The sequence below is a fragment of the Podarcis liolepis genome (genome assembly GCF_965112155.1).
Source record: "Podarcis liolepis genome assembly, chromosome: 5".
Lineage (NCBI taxonomy): Eukaryota > Metazoa > Chordata > Lepidosauria > Squamata > Lacertidae > Podarcis > Podarcis liolepis.
In genome coordinates this window covers 57,848,364-57,870,889 of record NC_139556.1, presented here as the reverse complement: position 1 = coordinate 57,870,889, position 22,526 = coordinate 57,848,364, and the positions used below count along the sequence as shown (strand labels likewise).

The window sequence follows — 22,526 nt, the reverse complement described above, 5'->3', positions numbered from 1 at the left end:
TACTTGGCTATTACATTTTTTGTATTTTATTTTAAGCCCCCTAATGAGAATACTGTTACTCTGTTTTAATTTAATGTTTATATGGTGTACATTGCTCTGCAATGATTCTCTAATTAATAGGCTTTGTTTTACTTTAGTAAACAACTAGTTTTAAAGATGAGCTGCATTTAGCTTGGGACAGACCATCTTATGATCAGAGGGCATATTATGTTTACTTAAATCTGAATAAGAACTTTCACTCAGGGATGACTGGCATTTTAATTTGGAACAACCTATATTATTTTTTCTCATAAATGTCGAGCAGCAATTAGTCAGGCTTTAGAGAAGCAAAGTGGCATAAAACATCCAAATAATGAAAATATTTAATAGAAACTTGCGAATGAATGTCCAAGCTGTGGGCAGTCTGAAGCCAGAAGGGAACACAAGAGTATATTAATTGGGGAAGAGCTCTCCATGTTAGCTGTGCAGACATGTCAAATTCTCAAAGCCTCAAGCATGCTCTGGGGTAGGGGGCAGCAAACTTTTTCAGCAGGGGGCCAGTCCACTGTCCCTCAGACCTTGTGGGGGGCTGGACTATATTTTGAAGAAGAAAAAAGTGAACGAATTCCTATGCCTCACAAATGACTCAGAGATGCATTTTAAATAAAAGGACACATTCTACTCATGTAAAAACATGCTGATTCCCGGAATGTCTGCGGACCAGATTTAGAAGGCGATTGGGCCATATCCAGCCCCTGGGCCTTAGTTTGCCTACCCATGCTCTGGTGTATCGTTTCAAATACGGAATGGAGTTAATGAGCCTTTTTTGCCACTTTTGTAAAAAATAAATAAAAATGGGGTGGTTTGCCTTTGAAGCAGGGAGGGCAAGAGTTGGGGATTGGAGGCAAACCCCTCTTCAAGCTATATCGAAGCTAGAATGGGTATGGGACTCGTTTGATTTGGTGCTTCTTTTTTTGAGAGGAGGAGATTTGCCTTTCAGCCTGCACACAGAGAGACACCAAACTTCTTTAGTATCTATAATTTTGGTTGCATTTGTTTTTAAGTTAATTTTAAAGATAAACTCTGTCAAATGGGATTCAGGAGTCCTGTCCACTTTGTTCCGTGCAACTTCTGGCTTACTGGAATACAGTAACAGAATGTAGGCAAGTGACCACTGTTAACACACATTTTGTTTCTTCTTTGAAGAAGAAAGAATTAAGTATAATGGGCTTCCTTTTGATGTTTCCCTGACATTTGGTGATCTTAACTCAGTGACAAATTAAATGACAAGACTTAAAAGAAATAGATACTGTTTAGTGATAATAATAATGGGTGTAATACAAGACATGTGGTTCTGCTGCTGCTAGATGATGGCAGTAATACATATTGGAGAGGAAACCAGTTTCAGCTGCATAGGATAGATTTCACTTTCTAATAGAAATGTATGCATTGTCTCTAAATGGGGTTATTATCCACTCCATTGCACAATGTTCAGAGGACTTGGTTGGCCCTTGTTGAGGGTTACGAGAGAAATAAATTGGAAACCAATTGCAAATAAGACCAGCGGTCTATCAGCTGCTCCTTATTTATCCATATTACCAGGACCCTCTTACAAAATACAAACATGTACAACATTCAAGGCTGGGACATGTTTGGTTGTGAAAACAGTTGCCATCTTCTATAGTCACAATTAATGGAAAAGCCAACAGCATGAAAAACAGTTCAATCCTATTTTGAATTGCATAATGGAATTTCACCTATGAGTAAACTAGTGGTTTTTGTTGTGTGATAATTTCAAAACAGTGATCTCTGTAATAATTATGAGGTTGTATTGTGAAAGAAAATGTATCTTGTAAATGATATTGATATTTTTCATTTTATTTTGGTATCTTTGTTCATGGATACCAAAAAGTCTAAAACTAGGTAAGTTTTATTCATAACAAGTGCAGCCTCTCTGGCTCCAGGCTTCAAGATCATGAATTGCTTTTGAAAATATTGGCCACACTCCACGCAATTGAGTGATTAACTAGAAGTATGTGTACTGTAGATAGATGTTTTTTCTACAATTCTTTTTATTCACACCCAGGAGTCTGACAGGAAGACTTATAGTGCTACATAGTAGCAAGAAAAGCAGGCAAAGAGGATGATCAGCAAAGGCAGCTTAAATGTGAAGCAAAATATCCATGTGGGTTCAATCTTTTTTCTTCTTCTACATCTCTGTTTAAAATATTTTTCTTTCTTTCTGGTTGAAGTCTCATGATGCAAAGCTTTCTACAGAAATGCGGGTCTGAAACTCATTACTAGTTAAATACATCGAGCAAAAAATAAAAAATTGGTCAAGGATGTCCCTTTTAACATTACCATCCTTTTCTCTTGTTTTTCTGAGTCATTTATGGTACTGACAGATTCCCAACATATTTGTCTGTTTACTGTGCAGTGCTTATTTTTTAAGGTAATCCAGAAACTAGTAGTTTAGGGTTTCATTTCTAACAGACAGTTGCATTAGAACAGAAATCTTCTGATGAAGTGCTAAACCTGTATTAAGACAGATTCTGGGATTCTAGGTTGACTAAGTCATATTTGGAGTAGACCCACTGAAATTAACAGACTTACGGTAGGTTCTTTAAATCCATTGACTTCCATGGTTCTTCTTTGAGTATGACTAACAATGGATATCACCCCTTATCTTAATAGAAGGGCAAGATATCTCTACTGATTTCTTAAAAGAATAACACCAATGGAAAAGCAGAGGACATTTTTTGTTTAAGTATTTGTTCGGTTGAAATGCTTTCTAGCAACCATTTTCAGCACACACACACACACACGGGAGACCCACAAAGTTTCCCAAAAGGCAACCCTCAAGCTTATATTTTTCAGACCTGTTGGCTTTATTGGAAGCCCCAATTGACTGTCACTTCAGCACCATTCATATGATTTAAAAATCAGCTTTCTCTATAATACAGTGAAAGTTAATTCAGAATGGCTTAATGCCTTTTAGGACTTTGTTTACTGTCAGTAGTGTAGTCATGTATTGAAATCTGACAAGATTTGTGATTAGGTCACTCTTGCTAGGAAGAATAAGGTGTATTTGAAGGAAAAAAATATTAAGCTGCAGCCAGTTGGGGCTTTGAAGTGGCTCACAATGGAGTGCATTGAAATATGAGGTTCAGTGGTGTGCTGTTGTTGCGTAGTCGTTTAGTCATGTCCGACTCTTCGTGACCCCATGGACCAGAGCACGCCAGGCACTCCTGTCTTCCACTGTCTCCCGCAGTTTGGTCAAACTCATGCTGGTAGCTTCGAGAACACTGTCCAACCATCTCGTCCTCTGTCGTCCCCTTCTCCTTGTGCCCTCCATCTTTCCCAACATCAGGGTCTTTTCCAGGGAGTCTTCTCTTCTCATGAGGTGGCCAAAGTATTGGAGCCTCAGCTTCACGATCTGTCCTTCCAGTGAGCACTCAGGGCTGATTTCCTTAAGAATGGAGAGGTTTGATCTTCTTGCAGTCCATGGGACTCTCAAGAGTCTCCTCCAGCACCATAATTCAAAAGCATCAATTCTTCGGCGATCAGCCTTCTTTATGGTCCAGCTCTCACTTCCATACATCACTACTGGGAAAACCATAGCTTTTACTATACGGACCTTTGTTGGCAAGGTGATGTCTCTGCCTCCCCCCCCTTCTTTTTAAGTGGTGTAGACTTCTGAATTCGCAAACAAATGACAACGAATTACTTTGCCCTAGAAAAAAGGGGAAATGCTTTTTATGGTGGAAGGAAAAAAGTGATTATTCTCCATTTTCAGTTCAGCTTCTAAAGGACTAATTGAATAAATACTAGATTTTTAAATATACTCCATTGCTGTGCTCTTTCACAACATAATCTGACATTGGCCACAGTTCCAAGAAAAAAACACTGGGTTTGACAGACCGCTGGTCTGATCCAATATAGCAATTGGATGCCAATGATAACCCATCTGTCATAAAAGAACACTTGGGTTTAGCAGATAAAATCTGGGGACCGTGTTTGTTTTTTTCTGCTCCATGAAGAAATTGTAACTGGAAGGAAGCCATATGAAGAGGCATTCTGAAGCCATTGAGACCATTCTGTTTCTTTGTTTTCTAGCACCTAAGCCATTTCTAAGCTGTGCCATGTATTTGCTATTTAATTTCCCAAGACCTTTTGATTTTACTGATTAACATACACCGGCTCTTGCTAGTTGTGTCTGTTTGGCCCTCTACTGGCTTTTAAAGACATGCCAGAGCTTCATTTGAAAAATCTGTGCTGTCCGAACTCAGAATTAGTCTTCTTCATAATAACCTTTTCAAGGGACAATAAACCCTTTCCACTAGGTTTTAGCTATATTCTTTAAATTGCAGAATCTTAGAATTGGAGGGGATCACATATGCCCCTAGAGCAGGCATAGGCAAACTCGGCCCTCCAGATGTTTTGAGACTACAATTCCCACCATCCCTGACAACTGGTCCTGTTAGCTAGGGATGATGGGAGTTGTAGTCCCAAAACATCTGGAGGGCCGAGTTTGCCTATGCCTGCTCTGGAGAATAACATATGCCAAAAGAATTCCTAATGGATGACTGCCCAATCTCTTAAAAATTACAGGAGAAGAAATTTTCACAGCTTCTCTAGACTGTTCCAAAGCTGCTATTGTCTTTACCCATTCCAATGTTAACTGAAAGCTGTATTCTGGTAGTCCAAGTCCATTGCTTTATCCTTATAGAAAATGTTGAGCAACTGTTAATCTTCTTTAATAACATTTTAAATTCCACAGAAGTCAACTTAACCCCCTTTCCCAGCTCCATTCAAAGTACAACTTTCCTCATAATTCTATGGCTTGCGTTTTAGACTGTTTATAAGCTTTGGTGTCTTTTGAATCTTTTCTAGTTTATCAACATCCTCCTTTAACTGTTATGCTGCAAATCCAACATAGTACTCCAAGTGAGCTCTGAGCAGAGCTATATTTACTCCTGATTTTTGCACATATCATCCAGAGATTTTTGCCTTCATCCAGAGATAACAGGGTAGTTCACTTACCACTTATTTCATTTATTAATCACCTCCTATGAAGCATCTAGTGGCAACTTCACAAAACCTATATAAAAATATATATTAAAACATATTTATATAAAAACAGCTGAAAGTTACATATATGAAAACTATTTTAAATCCAATACAGATTCCCAGATTCCCGACACTAGGGCTCTCCCAGTTTGTTTCGGGCCCACACATCAAGCAGGCCACACGCTGGATTTGATCTTTGGCGTCGGTATAGATGTGATCATGTTTCCTTCAATGAAGGTGCCATGGTCTGATCACTACGCTCTGAAAGCCAGGATTGACGTTCCACCCCCACCCTGCTTAGGTGGTGAGCCGATTTGGGCTCGCCCGCAGAGGCTGATGGACCCTGATAGATTCCGTCAAGCCTTGCGGGACCTTTCTCCCCCTGGCGACTCATTGACTGAGCTTGTTGAGGGCTGGAATACCCAGCTACTGGCAGCCATCAATGAGATCGCACCTAAGCGCCCTCTGCGACTCCGCAGAAACCGGACTCCCTGGTTTACCGAGGAGCTCCGGAAAATGAAGCGGGACCTCAGACGGCTAGAGCGAGTATGGCGGGGTGCCCGTGACGGAGCTTCAAGAACATCTTATAGGGTTTTTATGAAAACCTACGAGATGGCAGTGAAGGCCGCTAAGAAGTCCTACTTCTCGGCCTCCATTGCATCTGCTAGCTCTCGCCCGGCGCAATTATTTAGTATAATTCGGTCTTTAACGTCCCCCGAAGGACAGCCAAATTTAAATAACAATTTGACACACAGCTGTGAGGCATTTGCGAGCTTTTTTGCGGAGAAGGTCCTGTTGCTCCGCCATGATCTCCCTGCCAATTTGGACACAATAAAGGAACTGGAGGCCCCTCGACTGTCCTCGGGTCCAGTATTGGACTACTTTGACTGGATATCCCCAGCCGATGTGGACAGACTCCTCCGAGCTGGAAAGCCCACCACTTGTCCTCTCGACCCGTGCCCGTCTTGGCTGATTAGAGCGTGTCCAGATGAGGTGCGGGCCCCCCTGGGGGATATCATCAATTTGTCCAGGGGAATTGAAGGAGGCAGTGGTGCGCCCGCTCTTAAAGAAAACATCATTAGATCCCTTAGATCTATCCAATTACCGCCCGGTTTCGAATCTTCCATTCCTGGGTAAGGTGATTGAGAGAGCGGTTGCTGAACAGCTTGGTAGGTTTCTGGATGAAACATCGGCTCTCGATCCATTCCAGTCTGGCTTCCGCGCTGGTCATGGGACCGAGACGGCTCTGGTCGCCCTAACAGATCTCCGCAGGCAGCTGGATCAAGGCGGATCGGGGCTGCTGATTCTTCTAGACCTGTCAGCAGCCTTCGACATGGTCGATCACGAACTCCTGGACCACCGCCTTGCCGACGTAGGGATCCAGGGCACAGTCCTTCAGTGGCTGCGCTCGTTTCTCTCTGGTCGGGGACAGAGGGTGGCGCAGGGGGGGGGAATTGTCATCGCGCCACTCTTTGGTGTATGGAGTGCCCCAGGGTGCGATACTCTCCCCAAGGCTTTTTAACATCTTTATGCGCCCCCTCGCCCAGCTTGTCCAGAGTTTTGGGCTGGGCTGCCATCAGTATGCTGATGACACCCAACTTTATCTGTTGATGGATGGCCATCCTGACTCAGCCCCAGACACACTGATCAGATGCTTGGAAACTGTGGCTGGATGGTTACGTGGGAGCCGGTTGAAGTTAAATCCTTCAAAGACAGAGGTCCTCTGGCTGGGATGGGACGATATGGGATTGAGGGGGCAACTCCCATCTCTTGCGGGGGTGCAATTAGTGCCAGCACCGTCCGTTAAGAGTTTGGGTGTAATCTTCGATACCACCCTCTCCATGGAGGCGCAGATTGCAGCTATAACAAAGGCGGCATTTTTTCATCTCCGCCAAGCTAAGCAGTTGGCTCCTTACCTCTCTCGCCCTGACCTAGCCACTGTGATCCACGCAACGGTCACCTCCAGACTGGATTATTGTAACTCGCTCTACGTGGGGCTGCCCTTGAGACTGACCCAGAAACTCCAGTGGGTGCAGAATGCCGCGGCGAGACTCCTTACGGGGTCTTCGCTGCGAGATCACATTCATCCGGTGCTATACCAGCTGCACTGGCTCCCGGTGGAGTACAGGATCAGGTTTAAGGTGCTGGTTTTAACCTTCAAAGCCCTATACGGCCTAGGACCCTCGTATCTACGGGACCACCTCTCCTGGTATGCCCCTCAGAGGAACTTACGGTCTTCAAATAAAAACATCTTGAAGGTCCCAGGCCACAGAGAGGTTAGGCTGGCCTCAACTAGAGTCAGGGCTTTTTTGGCTGCGGCTCCAACCTGGTGGAACGCTTTGTCACAAGAGACAAGGGCCCTGCAGGACGACATCTTTCCGCAGGGCCTGCAAGACAGAGCTGTTCCACCAGGCCTTTGGTCGGGGCGCAGCCTGACTCCCTCCTTTGGCAATCTTTACAGAACTTTAGTTTATGGTTGCCATCAATTTTAATTTTAATTAATTTTTATAATGTTTTTATAATGTTGCACTATTTTAGTGTTGTTAGCCGCCCTGAGCCCGGCTTCGGCTGGGGAGGGCGGGATATAAATAAAAATTATTATTATTATTATTATTATTATTATTATTATTCCAACTGGGATAAAGAAATGGTAAATTGCAACTTATTCCTAGAGTTTCTTTGTCTTTCTTTGGTTGGGGTTTGAAGTGCACCTCTCTGGAGCCCATGACAGTTAGTGATACAAAAATATGCATAGTTTTCTGAACAGCAATGAAATGTTTCTCATATATACACAAACAAAAAGAAAAATTCAAAGCATTTTTTAAAAAGGCTTTAAGCATATTTGACATCATTCAGCAACTGTCCTTTCTGCTCTGTCATGTTGCTTTTCAGTTTCCTATTAACTGGCCACAAAGCAAACCATGAAAGATGCAGCCACTTTGTTTGAACATTGTAAGGACATTGTCAAATATTGCAAAATGAGACTGGATTTAAAGCAGAAAGAATCCATGCAAAATATGAATGAAAAGATCAGTGACAAAGATGAAAGATTTTCTTCCAGCAAAGTGTTTAACTACGGCATCTATCATTTCAAGGAGAAACTAGAAGAACTGTGTTTTTTTTAAAAAAATATTTTTTATTGATTTTCCAATATCATTCCAATAACAGCCTCATTATAACAAAACAAATTTTATCCAATTAATACAATTATTGCCAAATATTCATATGTCAAATTATACGATTTAATTAAACTAGCTCCCTCGCATGCTAGAGTTGATGAGTTCATTCTTCTACATTTTTTCTGCATTCCAAAAATTTAATATTTTCCATTCCATTCCATCCAGATATAATAATCCCTTATATAACAGCTACAGTCTTGTGATTTCAATTAGTGTTGGCATAATAGGTAATTTATAAAGTTTCAAGTGAGGAACTTTAGCTGTACTCCTTATTCTTTCGTACATGTGACAATTTCCCCCATGATGTTTCCCCATCCATATATGGTGGTATATCCGTTATTCCTGCAACTGTTGATGGTTCCCGTCATGTCTTGGGAGAAGCTGTTATCTCACAGTTTCCAAAAGTCACTGCATCACTTCATCCCGTGATTCGGCTTCCAGTAAACAAGCCGTCTTCACCATTTTTCCAGACAGTCAATCTAGAAACTTCTATTCTCGCAGCTGGTAGGCTCATTTCCTCCCTGCCACTGATTTATGACCATTTAACCTTATCTCAAACACATTCCTTTATGGATAATGGAGATTAGGGAGGATTTTGCTCTATATTTTCAAAGCATAGCGTTTCTCTCCCCCCCCCTCTCAGTTCCTTTCTCTCACCATACCCATTTCCAATTTTGTTAAATTCCATATTCTATCCCAATTTATTCCATCCTCACTTGTGCTGATATTTTAAAATAAAACTTGCATTCTAGGCTGTATCATAAATGTAGAGAAAAACCTTGAGTAAGCAAACCATGGGCTCCTCTCCCCCCACCGTCTCTTTCACTAAATGAAATCTGCTCTCAATCCAAACCTTTCACATCCTTGTAGCTGCGTTGTTTTTGCAGCTTCTTATCTCATTGTCTCTGGCATGTGTCTATAGTTTACTCCAATTAAAGCCCAATTAACAGGATAACTTGTGCTTCCAGGGACAGGATGGGGGGGGTGTCGCAGCAGCCAGAGTGCTCCATGCACCCAGTGCCTTTGCCTGCCATCACATTCATGGGGAAGCGAGTGCCAGACTGCCAAGCAAATGGCAGATGAGAGCCTGGTTCCTCTTCCAGCCAAAGAGGAATGCAGATAATGAAGTTCCTCCATCATTATCTGATTATCTCTGTCTGTCTGTCTCCCGCTTTGTTGAGAGAAACTCCATTCCTGGCGCACCGGAAACAGGAAGCCCGAAACTAAAAGAACTTTGTGTAGGATGAAAGGGAGACCAGATTTGGTGACTTTTGGTGAATAATTGCTGGCACTCTTTTTGATTGTTGTAAAAAAAAAAAGTCTAAGTAAACTGGGATACAACAGTGGCCAAACTCAAAGGTTTTGCAGGTGTATGGATTCCTACCCATACAAGTATTCTCTACATTATTATTATTATTATTCTACCACGCTTTCACTCTAAGATCTGAGGGTGGGTCACAACAATTTAAAATACAGCGCAAAGAGTTTAAAACAGATTGCAATTACAAATATAGTGTGGGTCCCAAAAGCATAGTGTCAATGGCCAGGGTAAAGTGCTGTGTCTTCAGCATCTGTCAAAAACTGTATAGTGAGGGCATGTTTTACAGTACTAATATATTCACCTCTCTTTCAAACCATTGCCTAGATTCCTTGAAGAAAGGGCAGGATCAAGATCATGAAAATTAGGAAAGACTAAATCAGTTTTGTTAGTACATCATTGCATATTTCAAGCATTATGTTGTTTCAACAGAATATTAATTTTGAGCGGGTGATTGTAACTAAATATAGAATACTGGTACATTAGGAGTGGATTTGGTAATGCAAATCTTAAGCATGTTGCAAGATGAACTCTGCATGTAAAAAATGCCAGTGGCTAGGATTATTATTTATTTTATAGAATTTACACACAGCTTGATTGTTTAAAAACCCCCTCAAAGACAATAAAATCAATTTAAAAATTACAACAAAGGATTGAATTTGAATTTATCTTCAGCAGCGTATGCTTCAATATGATATGTTAAATACTCTGGGGTTTTAAGCCCAATTATATAGCCTAGGGAAAAGGATGAAAGTGCAACTGCAACCAGCGAACTCAAGCCTTGAGTTCTGCACTAGCCACCTCAATAAACATGAATACCTGCAAAAGTAGAACCATATGGTTTGAGATGCATTTGCCATACTTCGTTAAAGAGAAGCAAAACTATAGTGAAAGAGACGCAAAATTCAGCTCAAATTAACAGTGAAAAGATGCAAAACTTTTCTATTTTGCTTGAATCAGCATTATAGGCCAGCATGTTTATATTTTCGCATATGCTCTTGATAAAAGTTCTGTGTTGTGCCTATGAGTAATCCATATAATTATGTATTTGTATGGTGGTTGTTAAATCTGTGCTGCCCTGTTCTAATTATGTTGTTAGCTTTCTTGGGTTTTTGGAATATTAGTGCTTGGCTAATTGTTATATATGTTATATATGATTATTCTTGCAGGCTGGCTTAAAAGCACTATGATACTGAGTGGCAGAGCAAATGTTTTAAGATAAAAATATAAATAAAATAATATCTTAGTATGATCAGTTTTTAAACTGTAAAACCTTGTGAAAATTAGAAAGGATTACCTCATTACTGTCTTACAGCGTGATTTACAGTTTTCATTAATATACTGTGCAACATTTTCATATGCTTGCTGGTAGCCACTTGGTGTAGTACACGTGCAAAATAGATTCATCGGTAGACGTGGACTGACTTGTTGGAGGAATTGACTCAGGATAAACCATAATTACTAAGATAGCAGATACGATTTTTTGTTTGAGAAGAAGTAAAGCACCACAGCTAAACCAAAACAGTTAGCTTATGAAAATCTTTATGGTCTGGATTGTTTTTATATTTCTGTTCTCATGTCTTTGCATTCCCTCTCCTTACATACATTCTAAGGTGGCAAGTGAACAATCGTAACTTCCAAATTGGTTTCATCTCACCTTGTCTCCTAGGAGAAGGAGAAACTGTATGTAGAGCTGAAGCACCTCTTGGCCCGTCAGCCTGGACCAGAAGCAGCAGAACAGTTGCAGTTGTATCGGCACACTCTGCGGGAGAAGACCAAGCAGCTTAAAGTAAGAGTCATTTCCAATAATTCATTATATAAATAGTGAGTGCAGAAATAGATAGCTTGTATTCCGCAGCCCCAGGAAGTAGGAAATCATTGTTGTCAGGGACATAAGGACTTGTGTTCGGAAAAGTCTTTGGAACCTGGAGGTATACTTCTTAATTCATGGATAAGTACTTTAAGAATAGAACTACAAGTATGTTGTCACCCCAGAAAGGTAAATGGGACTTCCAAATTCAGAGGCAGAATTCTTCTGAGTAACATATCGAAGCAGAAGCAGCATGCTTTTGGTAAAGTCTTTTTCAGAGGCAGTTTGCCTCTGAATACCAGCTGTTGGGTAGAGATATTCCAGTTGCACTGCTTGTGGGCTTTCCCTGGGCTCGTTGGCCACTCGGACTACAGAGTGCTGGACTATATGGGACTTTCACCTGATCCTGCAGTCTGTTCTTATGTTCTTGTACCACTAACCTCTTAGAGTTCTTTGAGAGTGTCAGCAAACGTATTGGTAGAGGTGAACCTGTTGATATTGTATACTTTTGAAACAATACCTCACCAAAGGCTCCTGAGTAAGCTTAGCAGTTATGGAATGACTAAAGGTTCTGTTATTAATCAGTAACTGGGTAAGAAACAGGAAGCAGAGTGTAGGAGTAAATGGACCGTTCTCCCAACAGAGGGATGTAGAAAGTGGAGCTCCCACAATGATAGGCATTAGGACCTGTGCTTAGGAATGAGCAGTGAAGCAGCCCAATTTCCTGATTGCACCAAATTGTTCAAGGTGGTTAAAATGGAAATGCACTGTGAGGAGCTTCAAAAGGATCTCTCTAAACTGGTTTAATGGGCAATAAAAAGGGAATGCAGTTCAATGTAAGCAAGAGTAAAGTGATGCACAATAGGGGGGAAATGATTAATTTCACATATATGCTAATGGGATCTGAACTGATGGTGACTGTCTAGGAATGGGACTTAGGATCATAGTGGATAACTTGATAAAGATGTGTGTGGCAGCTTTGAAAAAAGCAAATTCCATGTTGGGATCATTAGGAAATAGAACAGAAAAAAACCTGCTACTATCATAAAGTTTAGTGATCCATAATTTAGCATGACTATTCTTATGAATCACATGAACTGTGCTTTTTGGGAAATGCCCACGAGTTCTTTACACATACAGTTCTGAAGAAAGCTATTGTATGAATTTCCTAACATTGTTGTTTGCATTTCGTGGTATAATATTTGTTTATAAAATTAAGAAATTAAATCTAATTAGAGCATAAATTTACAGCCTATTACTATAAATGTGCATCCCACTTGGGTCTTTGGAGATGCTGCCAGATTTTTATACGAGACTTAATTTCCTTTTTAAATGAGTTTTTTTTTTAAACATCCCCGTCAAAACAGTTTTCCTTCTGTCCTTAACAAGCTAGCAGAAACGGATTGAGAAAACATTGCTAAATCCTTCATTTTTCTCTAACGGTGCATTGACTTATATTAGTCTCGCATCTTATTAGAGGGCTGACAAGAGTAATCTTTCTTAACCCCTTGTCACTGTAAGACAGGATTTCTTGGGTGAGAAAAGCTTGTTTATGCCTCCTGGAACCGCTTGATGCACCATGTTAAGCAGCAACAGCTAATATGTAATGTAGTGCTCTTCCTTCATTTTCATTGCATGAAAATACAATAGAGTACATTCTTTCCCCTCCTCCCATCCCTGTTTACGCATTCTAAGGAAAGCAGTGTGAAAAGTAATACCCATTTGCCATAGGTGGTAATAACTAAGGCTGCAGCTTGTACCTCGGATAGGAGATGACTATTAAGGTTTTTGTGCTGGCTTTTGCACTCAACATATTACGGAGACATTGGATAAAACACAGCAATTAGTTGTCTGGGTTGTTTTAAAGTTTGTGGGCTCATAGAGTAATGTTTGAAACTAAAATAGCAGTCTGTGCTTATGGTCAAAGAGTTGTAGCCAACAAAGGTAGAGCAGATCCATTGAAATTAATGGACCTAAGTTAGTCATAAAAAGAAAAATGTGTAGTGGCACCTTAGAGACCAACTAAGTTTGTTCTGGATATAAGCTTTCGTGTGCATGCACACTTCTTCAGATACGATAAAACAATCATTTGGTTTCATTGATACCAATATTGATAGCAGTTTACATACAGACTACTTCCATTTGCACAGCACATGAATAGATATACTATACTTACTGCGACATTCTGATAGTATGAAAAATCTTTTGAGATAGTCAAGAACAATATTCAATATTCAATATTGGTATCTGAAGAAATGTACATTCACATGAAAGCTTATACCCAGAACAAACTTAGTTGGTCTCTAAGGTGCTAGTGGATTATTTTTTATTTATTTTTTATTTATTTCAACTGTGTCAGACCAACACAGCTACCTACTTGAATTTAAGTTAGTCGTGTTCATTAATTTCAGGGGGTTTACTCTGTAACTTAGTCTGATTCAACTCAGAGAAACAAAAACACAAGTACAAAACATTAAATTTGTTCTTTTCTAAGCCTTATGATTTTTAAGCCACTTGAATATTGTTCTTTGTTGGAATGAAATCACGACAGACGAGTAGCAGGTGTCATCGAGAGGCGTCTACCGGGGCGAGCCCCGGGAATCTCTTTTATTGAATATTACAAACATTGCCACAGGTATGCTTGTGGCTGATTGGTTGATACAAACACAAAGAAACTGATTTCATTCCAACAGTTCTTGAATTTCTCAAAAGATCAGAATGTCACAGTAAGTATAGTATATCTATTCATGTACTGTGCAAATGGAAATAGTTTGTATATAATAACTGCTATCAATATTGGTATCAATGAAACTAAATGATTGTTTTATTGTGTATTTTAAGCTGTTCATTGTGTATTTTATGGCATGCTTTTAATGATTCTGTATTTTAACCATGTTGTGAAACTGGTTTTTATGCTTTGTAAACTGCTTACAAACATCCAGACACTAAGCAGTATATAAATTAATGCATCATGATGATGCAGAATGAGAGAATTGTTACCCAGTGCAGGGACAGATTTAAATAACAATTATTTATAAAAGCCGTATAGGTACAAGAAGACAACAAAGCACCCATGGCATTTGTATGTTCTTGGTTTTTTTTAAGGTTTTGTCTTCTGAATTGAACATGTATGAATCACAGAGTCAAGAATACAAATATGAAATTGAAAGACTTGCCAATGAGCTTCTAAATGTAAAGAAGAAATACCTCACCCAAAAACGCAAGGAACATGAAAACAAGTAAGTGATAGTACCAGTGGTGGTAATAATTACATCATTTAATAATAAATTACTGCCCAGCTGAGATCGGATTATGACAGCAATCTCATGTGTGTGGATACATGTTCCCCTGGTGAGATATGTGAAATTGCCAAATATTGAGTACTTCCTGTAAGTCACTTGTGTGAAAATCCCCCCAAGTGTAGTTTTATCTCTTTTCCCATGTCAGTGCCCAGCTTTCTTAATCCTTTAATTGCAACTCTTTTTTTCAGCCACATCCTGCCCTCCTCCCCCCTGCATTTAATTTCTGTTCTGGGCTTTTTATGTTGGTCCAGACTCAAGTAAACAGCTGCACTAGCAGGAGACAGTGCAATGAGTCCTGCTAGTGCAACAGGGCTCCCCCTTCTCCCCTGTACATGCCTTGTGCACCCACTTCCACCCCCAAATTGGCTGTAGGGGAAGGAAAGGGGAGATCATTTCATCTTCCAAGAAAAAATGCTTGCACTGACTTAATGATCATAATAGCTTGATGCTGAATTGCTCTCTGAGTTTGCTATTTCCAGACTTATTTGAATTGCATCCCATCACTGCTTTGTTTGGTGTATGGGGTGTTAGCAGTTTGACTTCACCCCAGAAGGTGCACTCCATTGTCTTTCGAGACAGACGGATGCCAATAACTGCTTTGCTGTTTCTCATTGATGAGGGCTTTGTTCCTTCACATTGGAATTTGAAAAGAGTATATAGTCAGTCTTCCAAAATCAGCTACATATTACAAAACCCTAGACCAGGGGTCAGCAAACTTTTTCAGCAGGGGTCTGGTCCACAGTCCCTCATAACTTGTGGGGGGGCTGGACTATATTTTGAAAAAAAAATAATGAACGAATTTCTATGGCCCACAAATAACCCAGAGATGCTTTTTATAATAATAATAATAATAATAATAATACAGTAGTGCCCCGCAAGACGAATGCCTCGCAAGACAAAAAACTCGCTAGACGAAAGGTTTTTTCGTCCGCGATTTGCCTTGCAAGACGAATTCCCCTATGGGCTTGCTTCGCAAGACGAAAGCCCATAGGGAAATCTCCGGGCAAGTCTCCGCCAGCAGCGGCAGAGCTGCCGCTGCTGGCAGAGAGATCCGCGAAGCCTGGGCGCGCTGCGCGCAGGCTTCGGCATGCCGGCAAGTCTCCGCCAGCAGCGGCAGAGCTGCCGCTGCTGGCAGAGAGATCCGCGAAGCCTGGGCGCGCTGCGCTCAGGCTTCGGGATGCCGGCAAGTCTCCGCCAGCAGCGGCAGAGCTGCCGCTGCTGGCAGAGAGATCCGCGAAGCCTGGGCGCGCTGCGCACAGGCTTCGGGATGCCGGCAAGTCTCCGCCAGCAGCGGCAGAGCTGCCGCTGCTGGCAGAGAGATCCGCGAAGCCTGGGCGCGCTGCGCGCAGGCTTCGGCATGCCGGCAAGTCTCCGCCAGCAGCGGCAGAGCTGCCGCTGCTGGCAGAGAGATCCGCGAAGCCTGGGCGCGCTGCGCGCAGGCTTCGGCATGCCGGCAAGTCTCCGCCAGCAGCGGCAGAGCTGCCGCTGCTGGCAGAGAGATCCGCGAAGCCTGGGCGCGCTGCGCTCAGGCTTCGGGATGCCGGCAAGTCTCCGCCAGCAGCGGCAGAGCTGCCGCTGCTGGCAGAGAGATCCGCGAAGCCTGGGCGCGCTGCGCACAGGCTTCGGGATGCCGGCAAGTCTCCGCCAGCAGCGGCAGAGCTGCCGCTGCTGGCAGAGAGATCCGCGAAGCCTGGGCGCGCTGCGCACAGGCTTCGGGATGCCGGCAAGTCTCCGCCAGCAGCGGCAGAGCTGCCGCTGCTGGCAGAGAGATCCGCGAAGCCTGGGCGCGCTGCGCACAGGCTTCGGGATGCCGGCAAGTCTCCGCCAGCAGCGGCAGAGCTGCCGCTGCTGGCAGAGAGATCCGCGAAGCCTGGGCGCGCTGCGCACAGGCTTCGGGATGCCGGCAAGTCTCCGCCAGCAGCGGCAGAGCTGCCGCTGCTGGCAGAGAGATCCGCTGGGAAGGAATCCCTTGGACCCCCGCCGGACTTCAAAAGAGCTTCGGGAAGTCCAGCGGGGGGCCAAGGGATTCCCTCCCAGCCGCCCGCATTTAAAAGCGCTCGGGGGAACACCTGCCCCCGCCGCCCCACTTCGGAAAGCTGTTCCGAAGTGGGGCGGGCAGGCGGGGACACCCGGCCCCGCCGCCCCACTTCGGAAAGCTGTTCCGAAGTGGGGCGGGCAGGCGGGGACACCCGGCCCCGCCACCCCACTTCGGAAAGCTGTTCCGAAGTGGGGCGGGCAGGCGGGGACACCCGCCCCCGCCGCCCCACTTCGGAAAGCTGTTCCGAAGTGGGGCGGGCAGGCGGGGACACCCGGCCCCGCCGCCCCACTTCGGAAAGCTGTTCCGAAGTGGGGCGGGCAGGCGGGGACACCCGCCCCCGCCGCCCCACTTCGGAAAGCTGTTCCGAAGTGGGGCGGGCGGGCGGGGACACCCGGCCCCGCCGCCCCACTTCGGAAAGCTGTTCCGAAGTGGGGCGGGCAGGCGGGGACACCCGGCCCCGCCGCCCCACTTCGGAAAGCTGTTCCGAAGTGGGGCGGGCAGGCGGGGACACCCGGCCCCGCCACCCCACTTCGGAAAGCTGTTCCGAAGTGGGGCGGGCAGGCGGGGACACCCGCCCCCGCCGCCCCACTTCGGAAAGCTGTTCCGAAGTGGGGCGGGCAGGCGGGGACACCCGGCCCCGCCACCCCACTTCGGAAAGCTGTTCCGAAGTGGGGCGGGCAGGCGGGGACACCCGCCCCCGCCGCCCCACTTCGGAAAGCTGTTCCGAAGTGGGGCGGGCGGGCGGGGACACCCGGCCCCGCCGCCCCACTTCGGAAAGCTGTTCCGAAGTGGGGCGGGCAGGCGGGGACACCCGGCCCCGCCGCCCCACTTCGGAAAGCTGTTCCGAAGTGGGGCGGGCAGGCGGGGACACCCGGCCCCGCCGCCCCACTTCGGAAAGCTGTTCCGAAGTGGGGCGGGCAGGCGGGGACACCCGGCCCCGCCGCCCCACTTCGGAAAGCTGTTCCGAAGTGGGGCGGGCAGGCGGGGACACCCGCCCCCGCCGCCCCACTTCGGAAAGCTGTTCCGAAGTGGGGCGGGCGGGCGGGGACACCCGGCCCCGCCGCCCCACTTCGGAAAGCTGTTCCGAAGTGGGGCGGGCAGGCGGGGACACCCGGCCCCGCCGCCCCACTTCGGAAAGCTGTTCCGAAGTGGGGCGGGCAGGCGGGGACACCCGGCCCCGCCGCCCCACTTCGGAAAGCTGTTCCGAAGTGGGGCGGGCAGGCGGGGACACCCGGCCCCGCCGCCCCACTTCGGAAAGCTGTTCCGAAGTGGGGCGGGCAGGCGGGGACACCCGGCCCCGCCGCCCCACTTCGGAAAGCTGTTCCGAAGTGGGGCGGGGGGCGGGAACACCTTCTGAAGGCGGGCAGGGGGCGAAAGTCTTTGTCCCCCCTGCCTGCCTTCCCAGGGGCTTTTAAATCGCCCCGGACAGCGGAGAAGTCCTCCGCTGTCCGGAGCGATTTTAAAATGCCGCTCGCCTGTCCCCCCCCCCCCCAGCCTTCAGAAGAGGTCCGGGGACAGACTGTCCCCGGACCTGGTCTGAAGGTGGTTTCCCTAGGAACGCATTAATTGATTTTCAATGCATTCCTATGGGAAACCGTGCATCGCAAGACGAAAAAACCGCAAGACGAAGAGAATTGCGGAACGAATTAATTTCGTCTTGCGAGGCACCACTGTAATAATAATAATAATAATAATAATTTAAATAAAAGCACACATTCTACTCATGTAAAAACACGCTGATTCCCGGACCATCTGCTGGCCGGATTTAGAAGGTGATTGGGCCAGATCCGGCCCCTGGGCCTTAGTTTGCCTACCCATGCCCTGGACCATCCCTGCTTCTGGAAATTCTCAATATCACACCTGTCAATTCAAAACCATTCAAACATCGCAATTTGCTTATGCAGAAACCACTTAACATGAGAGAAACCCCATGTTTAGAACTTCATGTGATCACACACATGCCTATTTAGCTGCATGTACATGTTGTTTACCTGATCTAATAGTCTCTTGATTCTGTTCTCAGTCACCAGTCTTGATTTTTGCAATCATGCTTCTCCCCATCCATGAATTAGATGTGCATCGGGCAGTTCAAATAATTTAATATATTCCTGTTTCGCTCCTTCCTGTGCTAGAACGTGATTTTTAGAACCTGCACTAGTACCCATTTAGAAATACAGAATTTGATTTCAAACTAGTTACTTCCTTTACCACCCAAACTTCATGTTTTTAGATAGCAAACAGTTCTGATGACTGAATTAGCAAAACCTCTGCCCATCTGAAAATGGCATGCCTTGATGTTTGGAATTAGCAACAATTGTTCGTGGCTAATGGCCTTCCTGGGGCTTTATGATCAATACACAAAGCTACCATAATGTCTAGCGATCCATTTCCAGCAGCTAAGTGTCCTTTTGAAAACAGCTATAATATTTAGAATTTGAACCCTGGGCTTAGCTTTTCCATTTCAGCATTACAGGGGAAGAAATTCACTCTGCCGTATTTTATTTCTAGTATTTTATTTCCTTCTACTATTATATTTTTAAAGGGCAATGGACCATCTATAAGGAATAGAGTTACGCCTAGATATATATGAGTATTACATACAGTACTATGAGGTTTTCATTTTTGTCAGTTTTATGCCACTTCCATACAGTGGCGTAGCGTGGGGGGTGCCAGGGGGGCCGGCAGCACCGGGCACAACATCTGGGGGGGCGCGCTCGCTGCCTCCGGAGTCGCCGAAGAGCCTCCGGCGCAGGCTGTAGCAGAGCCCCATGTCTCGCGGAACCGACGAGCTGTGCTGCACGCGCCCGGGCTGAAGGCGTCCGGCAGGCAGCAGCTCTCAGCCCCGCGCGTCAGGGCCGCGGAGGACGCGCCAGGCAGCCCCTCCTCACAGCCCCTCCTCCGCCGCTGCTGCTGCAGCTGCTGGGCCATGTTGCATTTTCCTCGCCTCTCTGCCCCCCTCCTCCTCCGGGCAAGCGGCGTGGTTTGGGCAGCAGCGGCAACTCGCCTCAGATCGGCAGGTTTGGGGTTAGGGGGGGCGCAAATTACTTGCCTTGCCCCGGGTTAGGGGGCGCAAATTACTTGCCTTGTCCCGGGTGCTGACAACTCACGCTACGCCGCTGCTTCCATAGTAAATTATGTTTATAAGTCCAGAAAGGAGAATTAAGCTATCTCCTTTCTTTTTTATTTTTATTTTTTTCTTACTATTTCCTTCTCCTTCCTTCTGCCTCCAAAACAGTCATGTAGTCAAGGGGACCTGCACATGTTTAGCTACTTCTTTCTAGTGTAGTATATAGTCCAGTGTCTATTACAGCTTGAATAAATTTGCAGTGTAGGGCATGATTGTAGGACTGCTACAGAAAATCACCATAAGCTCTCTTTTGCTTCTTGCTCTCTGTTGCATGTTTGGATCACAGCGCATTCGTCATTATTTAGGAGAGTTTGGTGCACAGTTGCATACATGCTTGCAACAATCTCACCCTTTCTCTTTTCCTCAGTGCCACAGTCCTTGAATTACTTTTTAAAAGAAAACATTTACTAGGAAGCAAATTTGAAATGTTCTCCAGGAAACTATTTAGTTTTTTGAACCACAGGGTTGTATCCAACTAAGTTCTACTCAAAATATATGCAGTGGAAGTAATGGACCTTAGGTGAGACGTGCCCATTAATTTTAGTGGGTATGCTTTGGGGATAACTAGCCCTGGATACATATAACCTATTGTTAGCTTCAGACATTTTTGAGGCTTTGATCTGTACCATAAAAAGTCCTAAGATTTTTTAAAAATTGTTAGAAAAAAATATAATACAGCATTTTTGTGCTTTAGTACCACCAGTTTATAGTGATCTGATAAATTTGTTTGAATATTTTGCTCCATTTATGTAGTTGTACATCTCAGTTCAGGAAAATGTGTCTTTCACATTGCTCTCCTGGCTCCCCCCCCCCCTCCTCATTAAATATCTGAGTGGATAGTTAAACTATGCTGCTTTCTCTTAAGGCTGCTAAATTCAAGTTGTGATTGTTCTTCCTATGGCTTTAAGTCTAACGGTCACACCTATCAGTTCAAAGTTATATAGGCAGTGTTGGCTTTGTGTAAAAAAAAATGGATAATTATCTCTATAAATCTGTTAAATGGTGAAAATGGCTAACACAATTTCTTCATTAAAATTCAACAAAGGGGGGGGATCCCTTTTTTGCCTTTGATGATTTCAGCTTTTTATTTGAAAAACAAATAATCATTTGGAGGAACAGTGCCAAGATTAGAAATTCCAAGTCTTACATTTATTATTCTTTTAATGAGAAACTGTGACCATTTTGAGGGGGTAACATTAGGAGAGCTCATTTAGTTCTAATTTTTAATAATTCTGCGTACCGTAAGCAGTCACCTAATTAGATCCAAACAGGCATCTAATTGTGGTTGTTTAGCTAAACAAGCTTTCATCAACTTATTTTTAATGATCTCCTGATAGAGCTATTGCTGCTATTAAAACTTTTGGAACTTTTCAAAATGATACTGAGATAAAAAATGTAATAATATGCCCTCTCTCTTTCTTTCTTTCTTTCTTTCTTTCTTTCTTTCTTTCTTTCTTTCTTTCTTTCTTTCTTTCTTTCTTTCTTTTCTACTTCCACCCCTAAGGGAAAAGGAGAGAGCCTTGAGTAACATAGAGCATGACTACCAAGGAACGAGAGCCAGAGCTTCACGCTTCACCGGAGGTGGTTTCCCGCTTAACAACCCACCTCCCAAAATTGTAGCCTAACACCATTGCATCATTAAACCTCATCCACTAGAATGGAAAAGAGACATTGGCATGTCCAGCTGAACTAAAATGCTTTTGAATACAGATTAGATAATATTATGGTTTCTAAAATAATTTGTAGCAAAATATTTCTTCGAGGTTACTGTGTTCTTTCATTAAAGGTAGCATTCTGGCATAGGCAATGCTATTTTTTATGCCCAGTTAGTTGAATGCTGCACATAATGAAGTCACTCCCCATCCTATAGATATATTTGGAGCAGATATTTCGATTTTACAGTTTTTGTTGTACTTCAAAGTACTCAAGACTAGAAGTAAGTTCAGTTGAAATCAGTGATACATGCTTCCAAGTAAATATATTGCATATAAAATTGTAATCAACTGTAAAATATCCATATCTATATTGGCTTAAACTACCTCTTCTTCAGCATGAAAAAACATGAAAAATAACTAGAATGCTAATACTTTAGCTTAAGAAAATTTAAAGCTTAGAATTCATCACTTTATCGGAACAACATTAATCTGTGAAAGTTTAAAGTCATTCTCAAAACTGATTAGGAACATTGGGAAGGTATGCGATAACATTAAGCCCATACTCGTGAATGTATTTCCTTTTTATGCTAGCTAGCTAGTATGATGGCAACATCTTTGACTGTACATCTCAGTCTGTACATTTAGATTATGCCTATCTTTCATTAATTTGTTTCTCAATCTAGAGTCTAAATATAACCAACCTTACATTTTCGAACCTGTTAAAAGGAAGACACTGATTTAGTTCTGCAACATTTAAAGATTGTTTACATTTTACATCATATATACCTCCCCACACCAAAACCTTTTCAACCAAAGAGATTTAATTAACATTCATTAGCAAGCCATTTAATAATGTCAATATGTGAGGTGCTGAAGAATGGGGATAAGAGTTTAAAATAAAATGTCTTTGATGTATTCTTGCTTCAGGGATGAAAAACTCCCAGGAGAGAGCCTGATAAATATTTCATTAAAAAAAACTTTTGCAAAGATATTGATCTTTTGTTTGGTGGAATACAGAATTGTATATTAAAGCCCCTTTGGAAAACTA

The 22,526-nt window shown here is 43.8% G+C and overlaps 1 protein-coding gene across 1 annotated transcript in view; it reads left to right on the top strand.

Annotated features, from left to right (window-relative positions):
• CFAP58 (cilia and flagella associated protein 58) overlaps positions 1-22,526 on the top strand; it is an 86,582-nt gene extending 64,056 nt beyond the window's left edge. The window contains exons 16-18 of the mRNA XM_083504782.1: positions 11,216-11,335; positions 14,462-14,595; positions 21,328-22,526. Of these exons, the coding sequence (XP_083360908.1) occupies positions 11,216-11,335; positions 14,462-14,595; positions 21,328-21,448 (375 nt within the window). The 3' untranslated portion in view covers positions 21,449-22,526. The remainder of the gene's footprint in view (positions 1-11,215; positions 11,336-14,461; positions 14,596-21,327) is intronic.